This window comes from Leptonychotes weddellii, chromosome 5 (assembly GCF_054177405.1).
Source record: "Leptonychotes weddellii isolate Sample4059 chromosome 5, ASM5417740v2, whole genome shotgun sequence".
Lineage (NCBI taxonomy): Eukaryota > Metazoa > Chordata > Mammalia > Carnivora > Phocidae > Leptonychotes > Leptonychotes weddellii.
Window position 1 is genome coordinate 102,887,073 of NC_138373.1, and position 13,544 is coordinate 102,900,616.

General features: G+C 40.0%; 1 protein-coding gene and 1 pseudogene across 9 annotated transcripts in view; both read left to right on the forward strand.

Moving 5' to 3' along the window:
• Positions 1-13,544, forward strand: part of ATF1 (activating transcription factor 1) — an 88,133-nt gene that overhangs the window by 61,659 nt on the left and 12,930 nt on the right. For 7 of the 9 annotated variants that reach the window (XM_031030064.2, XM_031030063.2, XM_006735153.3 and 4 more), the window contains 3 exons: positions 6,408-6,538; positions 10,167-10,349; positions 10,435-10,594. In XM_031030064.2, the coding sequence (XP_030885924.2) occupies positions 6,408-6,538; positions 10,167-10,349; positions 10,435-10,594 (474 nt within the window). The remainder of the gene's footprint in view (positions 1-6,407; positions 6,539-10,166; positions 10,350-10,434; positions 10,595-13,544) is intronic. The other 2 variants (XM_081821669.1, XM_081821670.1) reach the window with 1 other exon arrangement.
• On the forward strand, positions 4,242-5,012 carry LOC145721791 (large ribosomal subunit protein eL19 pseudogene; annotated as a pseudogene).

The window sequence follows — 13,544 nt, forward strand, 5'->3', positions numbered from 1 at the left end:
TTCATGTGTCTGTTGGCCATTTGGATGTCTTCTTTGGAAAAATGTCTGTTCATGTCTTCTGCCCATTTCTTGATTGGATTCTTTGTTCTTTGGGTGTTGAGTTTGATGAGTTCTTTATAGATTTTGGATAAAGACTACATTCTTAAAACAAGGACAGCTCTTCTTAATTCCTCAAAAGAACTGGGTTAGTGACTGAAAAACGCCAAAGGACTGACACGCCCATCCACTTAGGGAAATGTCTTCTTTCTCTCTGGGTACATTCAGCTTAGGGGATAAGGCCTTAAAAAAAATTCCTGTCATGGTCACCTGGGTGGCTCATCAGTTAAGCGTCTGCCTTTGGCTCAGGTCATGATCCCGGGGTCCTGGGATTGAGCCCCACATGGGGCTCCCTGCTCGGCGGGGAGCCTGTTCCTCCCTCTGCCTGCCGCTCCCCCTGCTTGTGCTCACTTGGTTCTCTCTCTCTGACAAAATCTTTAAAAAAATTCCTATCAGCCTTTCAATATCAGCTTCCAGTTTGGCCACATTTCCTATTGAGTTATTAAATCCTTTCAAATATCTTGTCAGGTGTCAGCTGGGAAAAGAGTAAATATTTGTCAACCTAATGGACCCAAAATGCCTCCTCAATGAGGGGAGTGAGAGATACTATCTTCAGATCTAGAGTTACTCCCGAAGACAGCCAAAGAACAGACAGCCTCATATCCCAGACAGGCAGAAAGCTAAGCCATGTTCTTAGGAGGTAACAAGACAAACAAAAAAGGAAATAGCTATTCCCAGGAGAGAAAGAATCATTATCCACTGAGTCTGGATTTGGAAACAAAGGGACAAGATGAAGTTTTATTTCCCCTCTTTCAATTGGGCTTAGGAGATAATCTCTTTACAAAAACTCTTGTGGGCCCTCCTGAGTTTTAAGAAATTTTTTTTTTTAACTATGGCCCTTAGTTCATCCTTAGAGCAAGGAGTAAGAGATACCTGAAGAGGATCACCGGTAGCCTCAAGTGGTCTTAGTTCAAAAGGTCACAGTGTTTTGAGGAGAATGGAAAGGCAATTCAGTCGGAAGCTCGCTCAGAGGAGTAATTAGGGACAGGGGGAGCAGTAGGATTTACATCAGTCTTACAGCCTTGTTTTAGATGACTTTTCTCTTTCATTAGCTTTTTGCCATGAATCTTTTAATGAGACTATTTTGGAATTTTGAAATCTTTTGGAGGCTGCTTCTTGCCAGTTAACCCTTCTTGCCACGAACCCTTGCTTTCAAGTGCAAAGGTTCTTAAATGAATGATCTTGTCTAATTCAGTGTTCCTCATAACAGCCATTGTAATTCCATGTTGTTTCAGTAAAAAAAAAAAAAAAAGTTTAATCTTGCTAGGTATCTGTAACTGCGGGACGATAGTGCTTAGACATAAAATAAGCAGGTGTGCCGGAAGGTGGCACACTCAACTCTGTAGATATAAGGGATCCCATCTGTTTTAACTAGGCCTTTGGGTTTCTCAGAGCCAAACTAATACCTAAGAGGGACTTGCCGTGGGGTTGAGATTCATGGGTTGTTTTACAGTGTACCTCACCTCACTGCAAGTTTTCGTGAGGTCGGTGGGTGAACTCGCGTTCCTTGACCAGCTTATTCGAACCTTGGGAGTCTTTGAGTTTAGGTGGCAAGTGCTCTAACAGCTCTTGAATGCTTTGACCTGTGCCCACCAATTTTTGTGGCTTTTCAGTTTCTGAAATCCCCACTAGCGATAACCTTTATTTACACAAAACAAGACAGCCAAATGTGCACCTCAATACAACAGCAGTAACCAAAACATGTTGCTGTGGAGTGGCCAAGGCCAAGAGAATCCTTTGTGTACCACCAGCAATTCCCAGTGTGAACTAAGCCAGCCTACAAACTGGAACTAGGAAAGGATTCCAAGGTGAAAGTGTGGGCTGAACCAAGGGTTAAGGACTGGTACTCCCATAGAACCTCCTCAGTCTAGCCTGACCCACTAACCCTTTACTGGAAAGTCAGATTGGCAGCTGGATGCAAAAAGAGCAGAGCTAAAACGGAGAGGGACTTACCAAGGGCCCTCAGATACGGCGAGAAAGACTCTGAAGGGTTTGTGGGGCTCCATGCCTGTGTTTTTTGTTGTCCCCAGATGCTGCCAGAAATTCGCGTTTGATCCCGAGACCACCAAATCTGTTAAACAGAATTCAGCCACGTAAATTTGAAGATCTAATTGGCTTTATTAAATAATTCATGAATTAGGCAGCATCCCATCTGGCAAGCGGAGGGGAACTCCGAGAACCTGTACAAACCCCCCCCCCCCCCGCTTGTGCACGCGCACGCTCTCTCTCTGGCAAATAAAAAAATCTTTAAAAAAAAAACCAACAGCAGTTCTAAGTAGACAAGGTATCTGTATTATAACTCCTTAGAGCAATTACTAAATTGTTAAGAGATTTAGTCGAATATATGATAAATTAAAATGGAGTTCTGAAAAATCTTCAGATAACCCAAAAGAATACAGAAGACTTTTTATTTTTACTTATCTTTTAAGTAAGCTCTATGCCCAACATGGGACTTGAACTCACAACTCTGAAAATCAAGAGTTGCATAATCTACTGACTGAGCCAGCCAGGCACCCCCAGAAGACTTTTTAAAAAATAGAAAGCAAATAATTGGTAGATCAAGTGATAGCAGTGTTTATATTAAGAAGACATGGATTTGGGCACCTGGGTGGCTCAGTCGTTAAGCGTCTGCCTTCGGCTCAGGTCATGATCCCAGGGTCCTGGGATCGAGCCCCACATCAGGCTCCCTGCTCCGCGGGAAGCCTGCTTCTCCCTCTCCCACTCCCCCTGCTTGTGTTCCCTCTCTCGCTGTCTCTCTCTCTCTGTTGAAAAATAAATAAAATCTTTAAAAAAAAAAAAAAAGAAGACATGGATTTAACTCACTAATTAAAAGAGATTATAAAACCAAAGACCAATATTCCTCATGAATATAAACACAGAGATCCCTAGCAAAATATGAGCTTAGCAAACAAATCCAGCAACATATAAAAGGTATTATACATGATTATCAAGTAGGATTTTATCCCAGGAATGCAAGATTGGCTTAATATCTGAAAATCAGGGTGCCTGGGTGGCTCAGTCGGTTAAGCGTCTGCCTCCAGCTCAGGTCATGATCCCAAGCTCCTGGGGGATCAAGTCCCGCATCGGGCTCCCTGCTCAGCGGGGAGTCTGCTTCTCCCTCTGCCTGCCGCTCCCTCTGCGTCAAATAAATAAAATCTTTTAAAAAAAAAATCTGAAAATCAATTAATGTAGTACATCATATTTATAGAATAAGACCAGAAAATATATGGTCATCTCAGCAGACACCGAAAAAGCATTTGACAAATCAAGTACCCTTTAATGATAAAAATGCTCATCAAACAAATAGAAGGGAGCTCTTCAGCCTAATAAAGCACCTGTACAAAAGCCCATAAGCAGCAGCATATGTAATGGTGGAAAACTGAATATTTTCTCGCTAAGGTCACGAACGCAACAAGGCTGTGGATGTCTGCTCTCATGACTTCTATTTAACATTGTATTCAGGCAGGCAAGAAAATGAAATAAAAGGCATCCAGATTGGAAAGGATGGGATGAAATAAAATAATTTGCAGATGACATGATTTCATATATAGAAAATCTTAAAAGAATCCACTAAAGCAGAGGTAGTTAATGAGTTCAGCAAGGTTGCAGGATATTTTACTATCTTGATTCTTGGAATATGGTACATAGGGGTCTTAATTTCTGTACTTTTCTTTATGCTCAAAATGTTTCATAACTTGAAAGTGAAAAAGAACTGGCACAGCATTCCACAGTCTCATGGTAGGCTGGCTGAAGAACAGCATTCGGGGACCTGTTAAAGGGGTCTGGAGCCCTGTCCTGACCCACTCACTCAGCCATTAGGGATACCAGATGGCATTCAGTAAACCTCTCTAGACGATTCTGATACATAAGCAGGTTTAGGAACCAGTGATGCCTAACACAGAGTCCTGTAGGGCTGCCACCTCTCTTACTCTCTGTGTGGGACATCTGTTGATACAGTCTACAATTATATTAGCTCTTGGTGGGAAGATTGTCCAGAGTAAGGAGGCCATGCTGGAGAACAACTTTCAGCACATTATAGAAGAAGAGCTGAAGGAACTAAAATTACTTGGCCTCAAATAACTGTAGCAGTTGTCAAATAAGTACTGCAAAGTTAGGGCATGGATATAGAGTTAGGGTTAAGCTTAAATTTCTTTAGCTTCGAGTTCTTTCCTTTCGGTCCTGCGGCCGCAGCCATGAGTATGCTCAGGCTTCAGAAGAGGCTTGCCTCCAGTGTCCTCCGCTGTGGCAAAAAGAAGGTCTGGTTGGACCCCAACGAGACCAATGAAATTGCCAATGCCAACTCCCGTCAGCAGATCCGAAAACTGATCAAAGATGGGCTGATCATCCGGAAGCCTGTGACTGTCCATTCCCAGGCTCGGTGCCCTAAAAACACTTTGGCCTGCCGGAAGGGCAGACATATGGGCGTTGGTAAGAGAAAAGGTACTGCTAATGCTCGAATGCCTGGATGAGGAGGATGAGAATTCTGCATTGGCTGCTCAGAAGATACCGTGAATCTAAGAGGATCGACCGCCACACGTATCAGCCTGTACCTGAAAGTGAAGGGTAACGTGTTCAAGAACAAGTGGATTCTCATGGAACACATCCCCAGGCCGAAGGCCGACAAGGCTCACAAGAAGCTTCTGGCTGACCAGGCTGAGGCCTGCAGATCTAAGACCAAGGGGGCTCGCAAACGCCGTGAAGGGCGGCTCCAGGCCAAGGAGGAGGAAATCATCAAGACTCTGTCCAAGGAGGACGAGACAAATAAAACTCCCTCTCTTTTGTGTGTACATGGTGGCCTTGGCAGTAACACAGATCAGTTACTCAATAAAACCAACCTTTATCTGCTAAAAAAAAAAAAAAAATTCTTTAGCTTCACTGGGTGGAACCAGCTTTGGGTCTAAATAAGAAAGTGCTTAGTGGGGCACCTGGGTGGCTCAGATGGTTAAGTGTCTGCCTTCGGCTCAGGTCATGATCCCAGGGTCCTGGGATCGAGTCCTGCATGGGGTTCCCTGCTAGGCGGGAAGCCTGCTTCTCCCTCTGCCTCTGCCTCTCTCTCTCACTCTCATGAATAAATAAATAAAACATTTAAAAAAAAAGTGCTTAGTAATTGAATGGTTTACCGTTTGGAAGTTGTGGGTGCCTTATTCCTGGAAATAGAGGCTGTTAGGAATGTTAGGGAATTCCTGCATAGGCTGGAAGGTTGGTGTAGATAAATGAAAGATCATTTTCAGTGCTAAGGGTTTTTTTTTCCCCTTTTTGACTATTTTTTGTTGCTTCCACACAAGTATTTCAGTTTTCTGATTTTTCTACAATGAACACAGAATTCTTGAGGAAAGATTCTTTTTTTTTTTTTTTCTCCTTAGAAACAAATAATGCTTATTTGTCCCTCCACCCGAGTTATATTTTGGAAGATCTTTCAGATTCAGAAAGGAATCTTTTTCTATCCTCATATTCCGGTCATAAGTCTCATTTTACCAAGTCTGAGGGATACCTGTGAATTAATTATATTTACTTTCTGTTAAATAATTTTATTGGGGCGCTTGGCTGGCTTAACCCGTGGAGCATGTGACTCTTGATCTTGGGGTTGTGAGTTCGAGCCCCATGTTGGGTGTAGAGATAAAAAAAGATCATTCATAAATAAAAAAATTTCACTTATCACTAATACTGTGTGCTTTTTTATAGTCCTATTTCTAATTTTCTTGTTTCTTAGAACTGTGGGCTTCTCACTCTAGAGTTGAAGGTTGAAAAAAAATTTTTTAATTTGGTCTTTTTAAATGAAGGTCACTTTTTTTAAAGATTTTTATTTATTTGATAGAGACACAGTGAGAGAGGGAACACAAGCAGGGGGAGTGGGAGAGGGAGAGGGAGAAGCAGGCCTCCTGCGGAGCAGGGAGCCCGATACAGGGCTCGATCCCAGGACCCTGGGACTGTGACCCGAGCCGAAGGCAGACGGTTAACGACTGAGCCGCTCAGGCGCCCCGAAGGTCACTATTTATAAAATGAATACTATTCTTGTTAATTAATGAAATACCTTACAATGGAGTCCTCTCTCTTGTAGGGGAGACGTTTCTTACCTGTGTAAGAGCCTTGTACATTGAAAAGTATTTATTCGGTGTCTCTTTTCAGGTAGTGTAACTAGCCTGCAGTACACATCATTACAGTAGTCTGTGCTAAACTAGAAGGGCTCCTTGACACAACAGTTTAGATGTCTAGTAGATATTACACTTCTAACCTGAGACTGAAAAAGGTTTAGCAGTTTGTTTTTGTAAAGCTGTCCTCATTACTGATTAATAGAGTTTTATCTTTCACAGAAAAATTCTGAAAGATCTATCTTCTGAAGATACACGGGGCAGAAAAGGAGACGGAGAAAACCCTGGAGTTTCTGCTGTCACTTCTATGTCTGTTCCAACTCCCATCTATCAAACTAGCAGTGGACAGTACAGTACGTATAGGAATAAATTTTTATATGATGGACACACAAAAACTAACTTTCATAAAGAAGTGGTGTATAGAAAAACTGTCATGCTTTAATAGCGAGGATAACTGAAGAATAGCATTTTGAGCCAAAAATAATGCAAAGTACTTTTTCAGCATGATCACGTTTACTTGTTACAACAACTTAGTGAGATAGGCAATTGTCAATTTATAAGGAAACCCATAAAGCCTTAGAGAGATTAGATAATGTCCCTAAAGTCACACAGCTTGTAAGTGATTACGCTTACTTTGGATTTTTGACAATGCATGGAGTTGTCTAATCACTACCACAATCAAGATATAATTTTATCACCCTATGGGATTCTTTGTGCTATCCATTTGTAGATGATTTCTCCTTCCATTCCTAACTCCTGTTCTTCAAGTCTAATTGACTCTTGCCTCACAATCCGTGTCCCATCTGACCACCTCTCACTATCTCCAGTCACCACCACCACCTTGGTTTATACTCTCATCTCAGTACTGTGGTGGTCATTTTGCTTCCGTTCTTGCTCTCATTGTTTTTCCATACTGCAGCCAAAGCGATCTATTTAAAATGTCAATTAGAGGGGCGCCTGGGTGACTCAGTCATTAAGCATCTGCCTTCGGCTCAGGTCATGATCCCAGGGTCCTGGGATAGAGCCCCCGCATCGGGCTCCCTGCTCAGCAGGAAGCCTGCTTCTCCCTCTCCCACTCCCCCTGCTTGTGTTCCCTCTCTTGCTGTCTCTCTCTCTGTCAAATAAATAAATAAATAAATCTTTTAAAAATAAATAAAACACCAATTAGATCACACCACTTTTGCTTCAGATCCTCTAGTGATGCTCCATCACACCTAGAATAAGTTCTGTAAGGGTAAGTTACATCCAGGATCTGGCCTTGCTTACCCAACTCCGATCTCATCTGCCACTGGATTGCATTCTGGCAACACAGAATTTCTTGCTGTTTCTCCACATGAAGCTTGCTTGTTCTGCCTCAGGGTATCATCCCTGCTGCCTGGCACATTGTCCTCCCAGAGCCTCACATGACTTACACCCTCACCCCTGCTCCACTTAAGTGTCACTTTCTCAGAGACCACTCTTTTTAAAATACACTCTTTGGTTAACTTTCTTATATTTTTATAGCATTTATATGTAATTATAAAAAAGTATATATTAATTTTTTAATTATAGATTATTTAGAATTATAGATCAGCTTATTTATGGTCTGTTCTCAAGGATAAGTTCCTTGAGGGAAAGAACTTTGTCTCGTTCACAGCTGTGAACACCAGGCATAGAGGGCCTGGTGCATAGGAGGCTTTCAGTGAAGTTTGTTATGAATAAATTAAAGAGTATATAAAAAACACCTCAATGCGGACACATAAGAAACTGAGAACAGTGGTGGCAAGGAAGGAAACATGGGAGCAAGATCAGAGGCAGTTGAGAAATTCACTTTCATTTTAAACAAAACTGAATTTTTTTTTTTTTTTTTACCATATACATGCATTACTGTTTTCAAAAAAAATTTTTCTTAAAGTAGCATATTAGCGAGTTAAAATTATGATATACTAATATGGTTTATTCTAAAACAATTAAAATTAAAAATTATAAAAACTGCATAGAAACTTAGGCTAATATATGTTATAATTGAAATAAGTACAGTATAAACTAGTATTTAAGACAGCATGATCCAGTAGAACTTCCTTGATGATGAAAATGTTCTATATTTACATTGTCCAGTACAGTAGCCACTAAGCCATGTGTGACTACTCAGCACTTGAAATGTGGCTGGTGAGACTGAGGAACTGAATTTTTTATCTTGTTTTAAGTAGCCACTTATGGCTAATGGCTACTGTATCAGTGCAGATTTAGAGTAAACTCAACCAGGTAAATACACATGTTAAACAAAAACAGGAAGGTGCGCCTGGGTGGCTCAGTCAGTTAAGCATCTGCCTTCAGCTCAGGTCATGATCTTGGGGTCCTGGGATCGGGCCACGTTTGGCTCTGTGCTCATAGGGAGTCTGCTTCTCTCTCTCCCTTTGCCCCTCCCCTGCTCATGCTGTCTCTCAAATAAATAAAATCTTTTAAAAAAATAGGAAGATATGTGACAAGAATGTTATAATTCTGTATTGTCACATATACTTAACATAGACTTAGATCTCTACATATGTGTGTATGGATACACATATTTTGATATGTATTAATATAGAAGTCTATGTGAACATAGGAAAAGATTAGGAAGGATGGAACCAAAAATAATGGTTACCTCAGGATGAGGGTGTGGGATAGCCAGTGGAATAAATAGGGATAGAGAATGGGAGTTTTACTTTTTATTTATATATATATATAATGTGTGTTATAGGAGATTGCAAATAATTGCTAATATAAATTTAAAACAAATACCTGCATCTAAACACTGTCGTTACTTCTAAAGTCATAGAAGTTAAAGTATATGGGAATATTTGTTGTGTGGCAGTGGAGGAGGGATAGTTAGAAACTCCTGAAAGAAATTTTCAACTAAAACACACACATCCAGACAAGTGTGCTTTGGCTTTCTGATAGCCAAAGTGTAGAAGAAGAAAAATTTGCTTAATGACAATCTGATAAGAGGGTACAGAGATGAAGCATTAAATTCTAAAGGGGATTGGGGCGCCTGGGTGGCTCAGTTGGTTAAGCGACTGCCTTCAGCTCAGGTCATGATCCCAGGGTCCTGGGATCGAGTCCCGCGTCGGGCTCCCTGCTCTGCAGGGAGCTGCTTCTCCCTCTCCCTCTCCCACTCCCCCTGCTTGTGTTCCCTCTCTCGCTGTGTCTCTCTCTGTCAAATAAATAAATAAAATCTTTAAAAAAAAAAAAAATTCTAAAGGGGATTTATTATGTGGAATTGCATAATGCTAAAACGTTTTCTATTTGGTCACACCTTTTGGGTGTTTCATTTAAGGTTTGAGAGGAAAGCATTAACATAAGTAAAATTTATTGAAAAATGCTTGGGGGACACATAGTAATGTGATCTACATGTGGGCTTTCTCATGACCACCTTACTGGTGATTTGCACTAGGAAGTGACTTGAATAAATTACTACATTTTTAAAATATCACATAACATTTAATATGTTTTAACAGAGCTCAGAAGCAGTATGAAGATTTATGTTTTCATTGTGTAACCTTTAATCCTATTTAAAATTTTTCCATAGGCACGCTTAATCTATTCAAAAATATTTTTGAGCTTATTTTAATAAAAATTACAAACTATGTTAATGTTTCCTTCTACTTACTTTTCCTTTATAAGTTAGCCATCGGTACCATCTCCTAACGCCCCAGAACGGCCGTGACAGCATTAGCAATCAGCATGCAGTGCTTCATGGAGACTAAAGTGTGTTTTGACTAATCAGTTATATTGTAAAGGTTGAGACTAAATTTAAGATTAGTGCATCTGAACTATAAAATTTTATAGAGAAATGCCATTTTATTTCTGTTACATATAGTTCACTCAGAGTAGTTGACAGCAAGTCGAACTGCATTCAAACCTGTTTTAGTAAATAGTGTTTGGGGTTTTTGTTTTCACCAATCCTTTGCAATTAGTGTATTGTCTAGCCTTACAATAGCTATGTTCTCTCTTTGGTTAAAGTTGCCATTGCCCCAAATGGAGCCTTACAACTGGCCAGTCCAGGCACAGATGGAGTACAGGGACTTCAGACATTAACCATGACAAATTCAGGCAGTACTCAGCAAGGTACAACAATTCTCCAGTATGCCCAGACCTCTGATGGACAGCAAATACTTGTGCCCAGCAACCAGGTGGTTGTACAAAGTAAGTACGCCTAAGTGTCTCTGGAGAACATCCCAGCGTCCTTTCAAAGACACTTAGGCATTAACTCATTCTTTTGACCACACAGCTGCATCAGGAGATATGCAGACATACCAGATCCGTACCACACCATCAGCTCCTTCGCTGCCCCAGACTGTGGTGATGGCGGCCCCTGTGACTCTCACGTCTCAAACAGCTAAGACAGATGACCCCCAGCTGAAAAGAGAAATAAGGCTGATGAAAAACAGGTAGGTAGTAAAATTGTACTGCCAGAATGGGTAATGTTTTTGTAAATCTCAGAACATAACCAGGGGGAACTAGAAGTGTATATTAAAAACGAGAGAGGTTTGGGGCACCTGGCTGGCTCAGTTAGTGGATCACGCGCCTCTTCATCTTGGGTTGTGAGTCTGAGCCCCACATTGGGCTTAGAGCTTACTTTAAAAAAAAAGAGAGGTGTTTATAGCGTTTTTTGTTTTTACTGAGTGTTAGATTATGTCTAATTCATTTCCGGTGGATTGGTGCGGCCCATTGCTCAGTCTCCTTATTTAATATATAGTGTCTTTTGAATAGTACTGCTAAGCAAAGCTTTTCAGACAATGTATTTTATTCTTGTTGGGCTGACAAAACTTAAATGAAAATAATAATTGGCTGCTTGCCATTGACAGCAAGAAGAGGAAAGAATTCCTACAAAAACTGACACAGAAATGCTCCTAAAAAATGAATTTCACCCATGAATATTAGCAGTGATTTAACCTCCAGAAATATTTACTTTCATTTTAAATGTATTTTATTTTTAAGGTTTATTTATTTATTTATTTATTTGAGAGAAACAGCGACAGAGAGGTAGTGAGAGAGCACTAGCAGGGAGGAGAGGCGGGGAGCAGGGTCCCCGCTGAGCAGGGAGCCTGGCGCAGGGCTCAATCCCAGGACCCTGGGATCATGACCTGAGCTGAAGGCAGACACTTAACCGACTGAGCCACGCAGGCGCCCCTCATTTTAAAAGTATTTTAAACATAGCTATATGAGCTGTATACATCAGCCATGAAAAACCACCAGTTCTTTGAGAAAAAGAATATAATGGGTAGCCTTCTGCAGTGAGTTCAAGGAAAAAAAAAAAGAGAAAGGACACCAATAAACTATATTAGGAACCAAAAAGGGTAAATACCCAGGAATAGAACATTTTTTTTTAATTACAATAGGATTCTATTTTCAGTTCCTCACCAGTAAGTTAGAAAGCTAGAATAAAAGGATGTTTTTCTAAAGCAATAAAAATTATCCTAAAAGGACCAGAGAGATGCATTTAATTACTTCAAGATACAATGTTTCTTTACTAAAAACTAAGAGCAGGCATCATTGTAAATGAACTTGGTAACATGGCAGGGATTGTCTGTTTTGGAGGTTCCAACAAATGCACTAAGACAAGGAACTGAAGTTCTGTAAATACTAGAAAAAAGTTGTATTTTTTGGCTGATGGTATGATTGTGTACCTAGGAAATCTGAAAGACTTGTTAAAAATTACTAGAATGAGACTTCTCTTTCTGACAATATGACCTAGGCTATGTAGTATTTTTAAAAGCTTGATGAAATATAAAAATCACCCTTTTAAATGATTGGATGAGCCTGCAGGAAAGTAAGATACCTGTTGAGGTTAGGAATGAACCAGAAGCACAAAACCATGAGGCTGATAAGCACTGAAGCAGCCCCTGTAAATTCTGTAGATAAATTCAGATCTTTGTGATTGGTACAGCTTTGGTACTCAGAGGGGACTAGGAACAAAAGCCTGGGGTCTGTGCAGGCTGGGACACTGGATCAGAGATTCTTTTTCATGAAGTCAGTACCCAAGATGTGCTCTACCGAAAACGGAGGGTTTCTAAAATTGACCCTGACCCCCCACAGTTGAAAATTCATGTATAACTTTTGACTCCCCCAAAACTTAGTCTCCTGTTGACCAGAATCCTTACTGAAACACATATTTTGTATGTTATATGTATTATATGCTGAAAAAGTAAGCTGGAGGAAAAAGGTTATTAAGAAAATCGTAAGGAAAAGAAAATACATTTATAATACTATATTTATTGAAAAAATCTGCATATAAGTAGACTCACACAGTTGAAACCTGTGTTGTTCAAGAGTCAGCTGTAATTTAAAAATGGGTCTGGGTCCATAGTGTCCCCAACTTTTTGGAAAAAAGCAATCTCAACACAGGCTTAAACAAATTCCCATACATTGAATTCTAACAAATACAAGTTGAAAAATGACAGAGGAATTAGTCCTCAAGGAATTAGGACTCCATCATGATATGTGCCAAGCCTTTATGTAATTTTCACAAAAATCTTTGAGGTATATATATTATTTCCAGTTTTTTTGAGATGAGGAAACTGAGGCTTAGGTTAATTTATTTGCCCAAGGTTAAACTACCTAGTAAGTAGTAGAGGTAGGATTTAAACACATGGGTCCAAGTTTCAGAATCCAAAGACTTAGATAATACCACACACTACCTTTCAGGAGCTAGAGTCAGCAGGAAGAGCAGACAAAAGAATGAGTTATGGCCGGGCGCCTGGGTGGCTCAGTTGGTTAAGCGACTGCCTTCGGCTCAGGTCATGATCCTGGGGTCCCGGGATCGAGTCCTGCATCGGGCTCCCTGCTCGGCAGGGAGTCTGCTTCTCCCTCGGACCCTCCTCCCTCTCATGCTCTCTGTCTCTCATTCTCTCTCTCACAAATAAATAAAATCTTAAAAAAAAAAAAAAAAGAATGAGTTATGGAAAGTATTCAGTTATCTCTCTACTAATTTAAAGGAAAAAAAATGATGTCATTGAAAATCATCAAAGATCAAGAGGCTTTAAAAATGGTAAAAATTGGGAGAAATAAAACTGTTATTAGTAGCAAATATATATTCATCTGCTTAGAATATCAAGGAGAATCATCTACAAAGTATGAAAACTTGAAAAAGAAACAATTTTCTTCAACATTGTACTGGAAACCTTTGATAGTTTAGTAAAACAGGAAAAGGGCTGGGGGGGATTATAAGGATTTAAATGAAAGAAATAAAACCTATTTTTTATATAATTGCCTATTTTTTAAAATGGACTTACAGAAAAATTATTAGAAGTAACAAATTTATAAAGATTGCTAGATATAAAGCCCATTTTCAAAAATCATATTTCTTTACATCAGCAATAATTTGATAATTATTAAAAA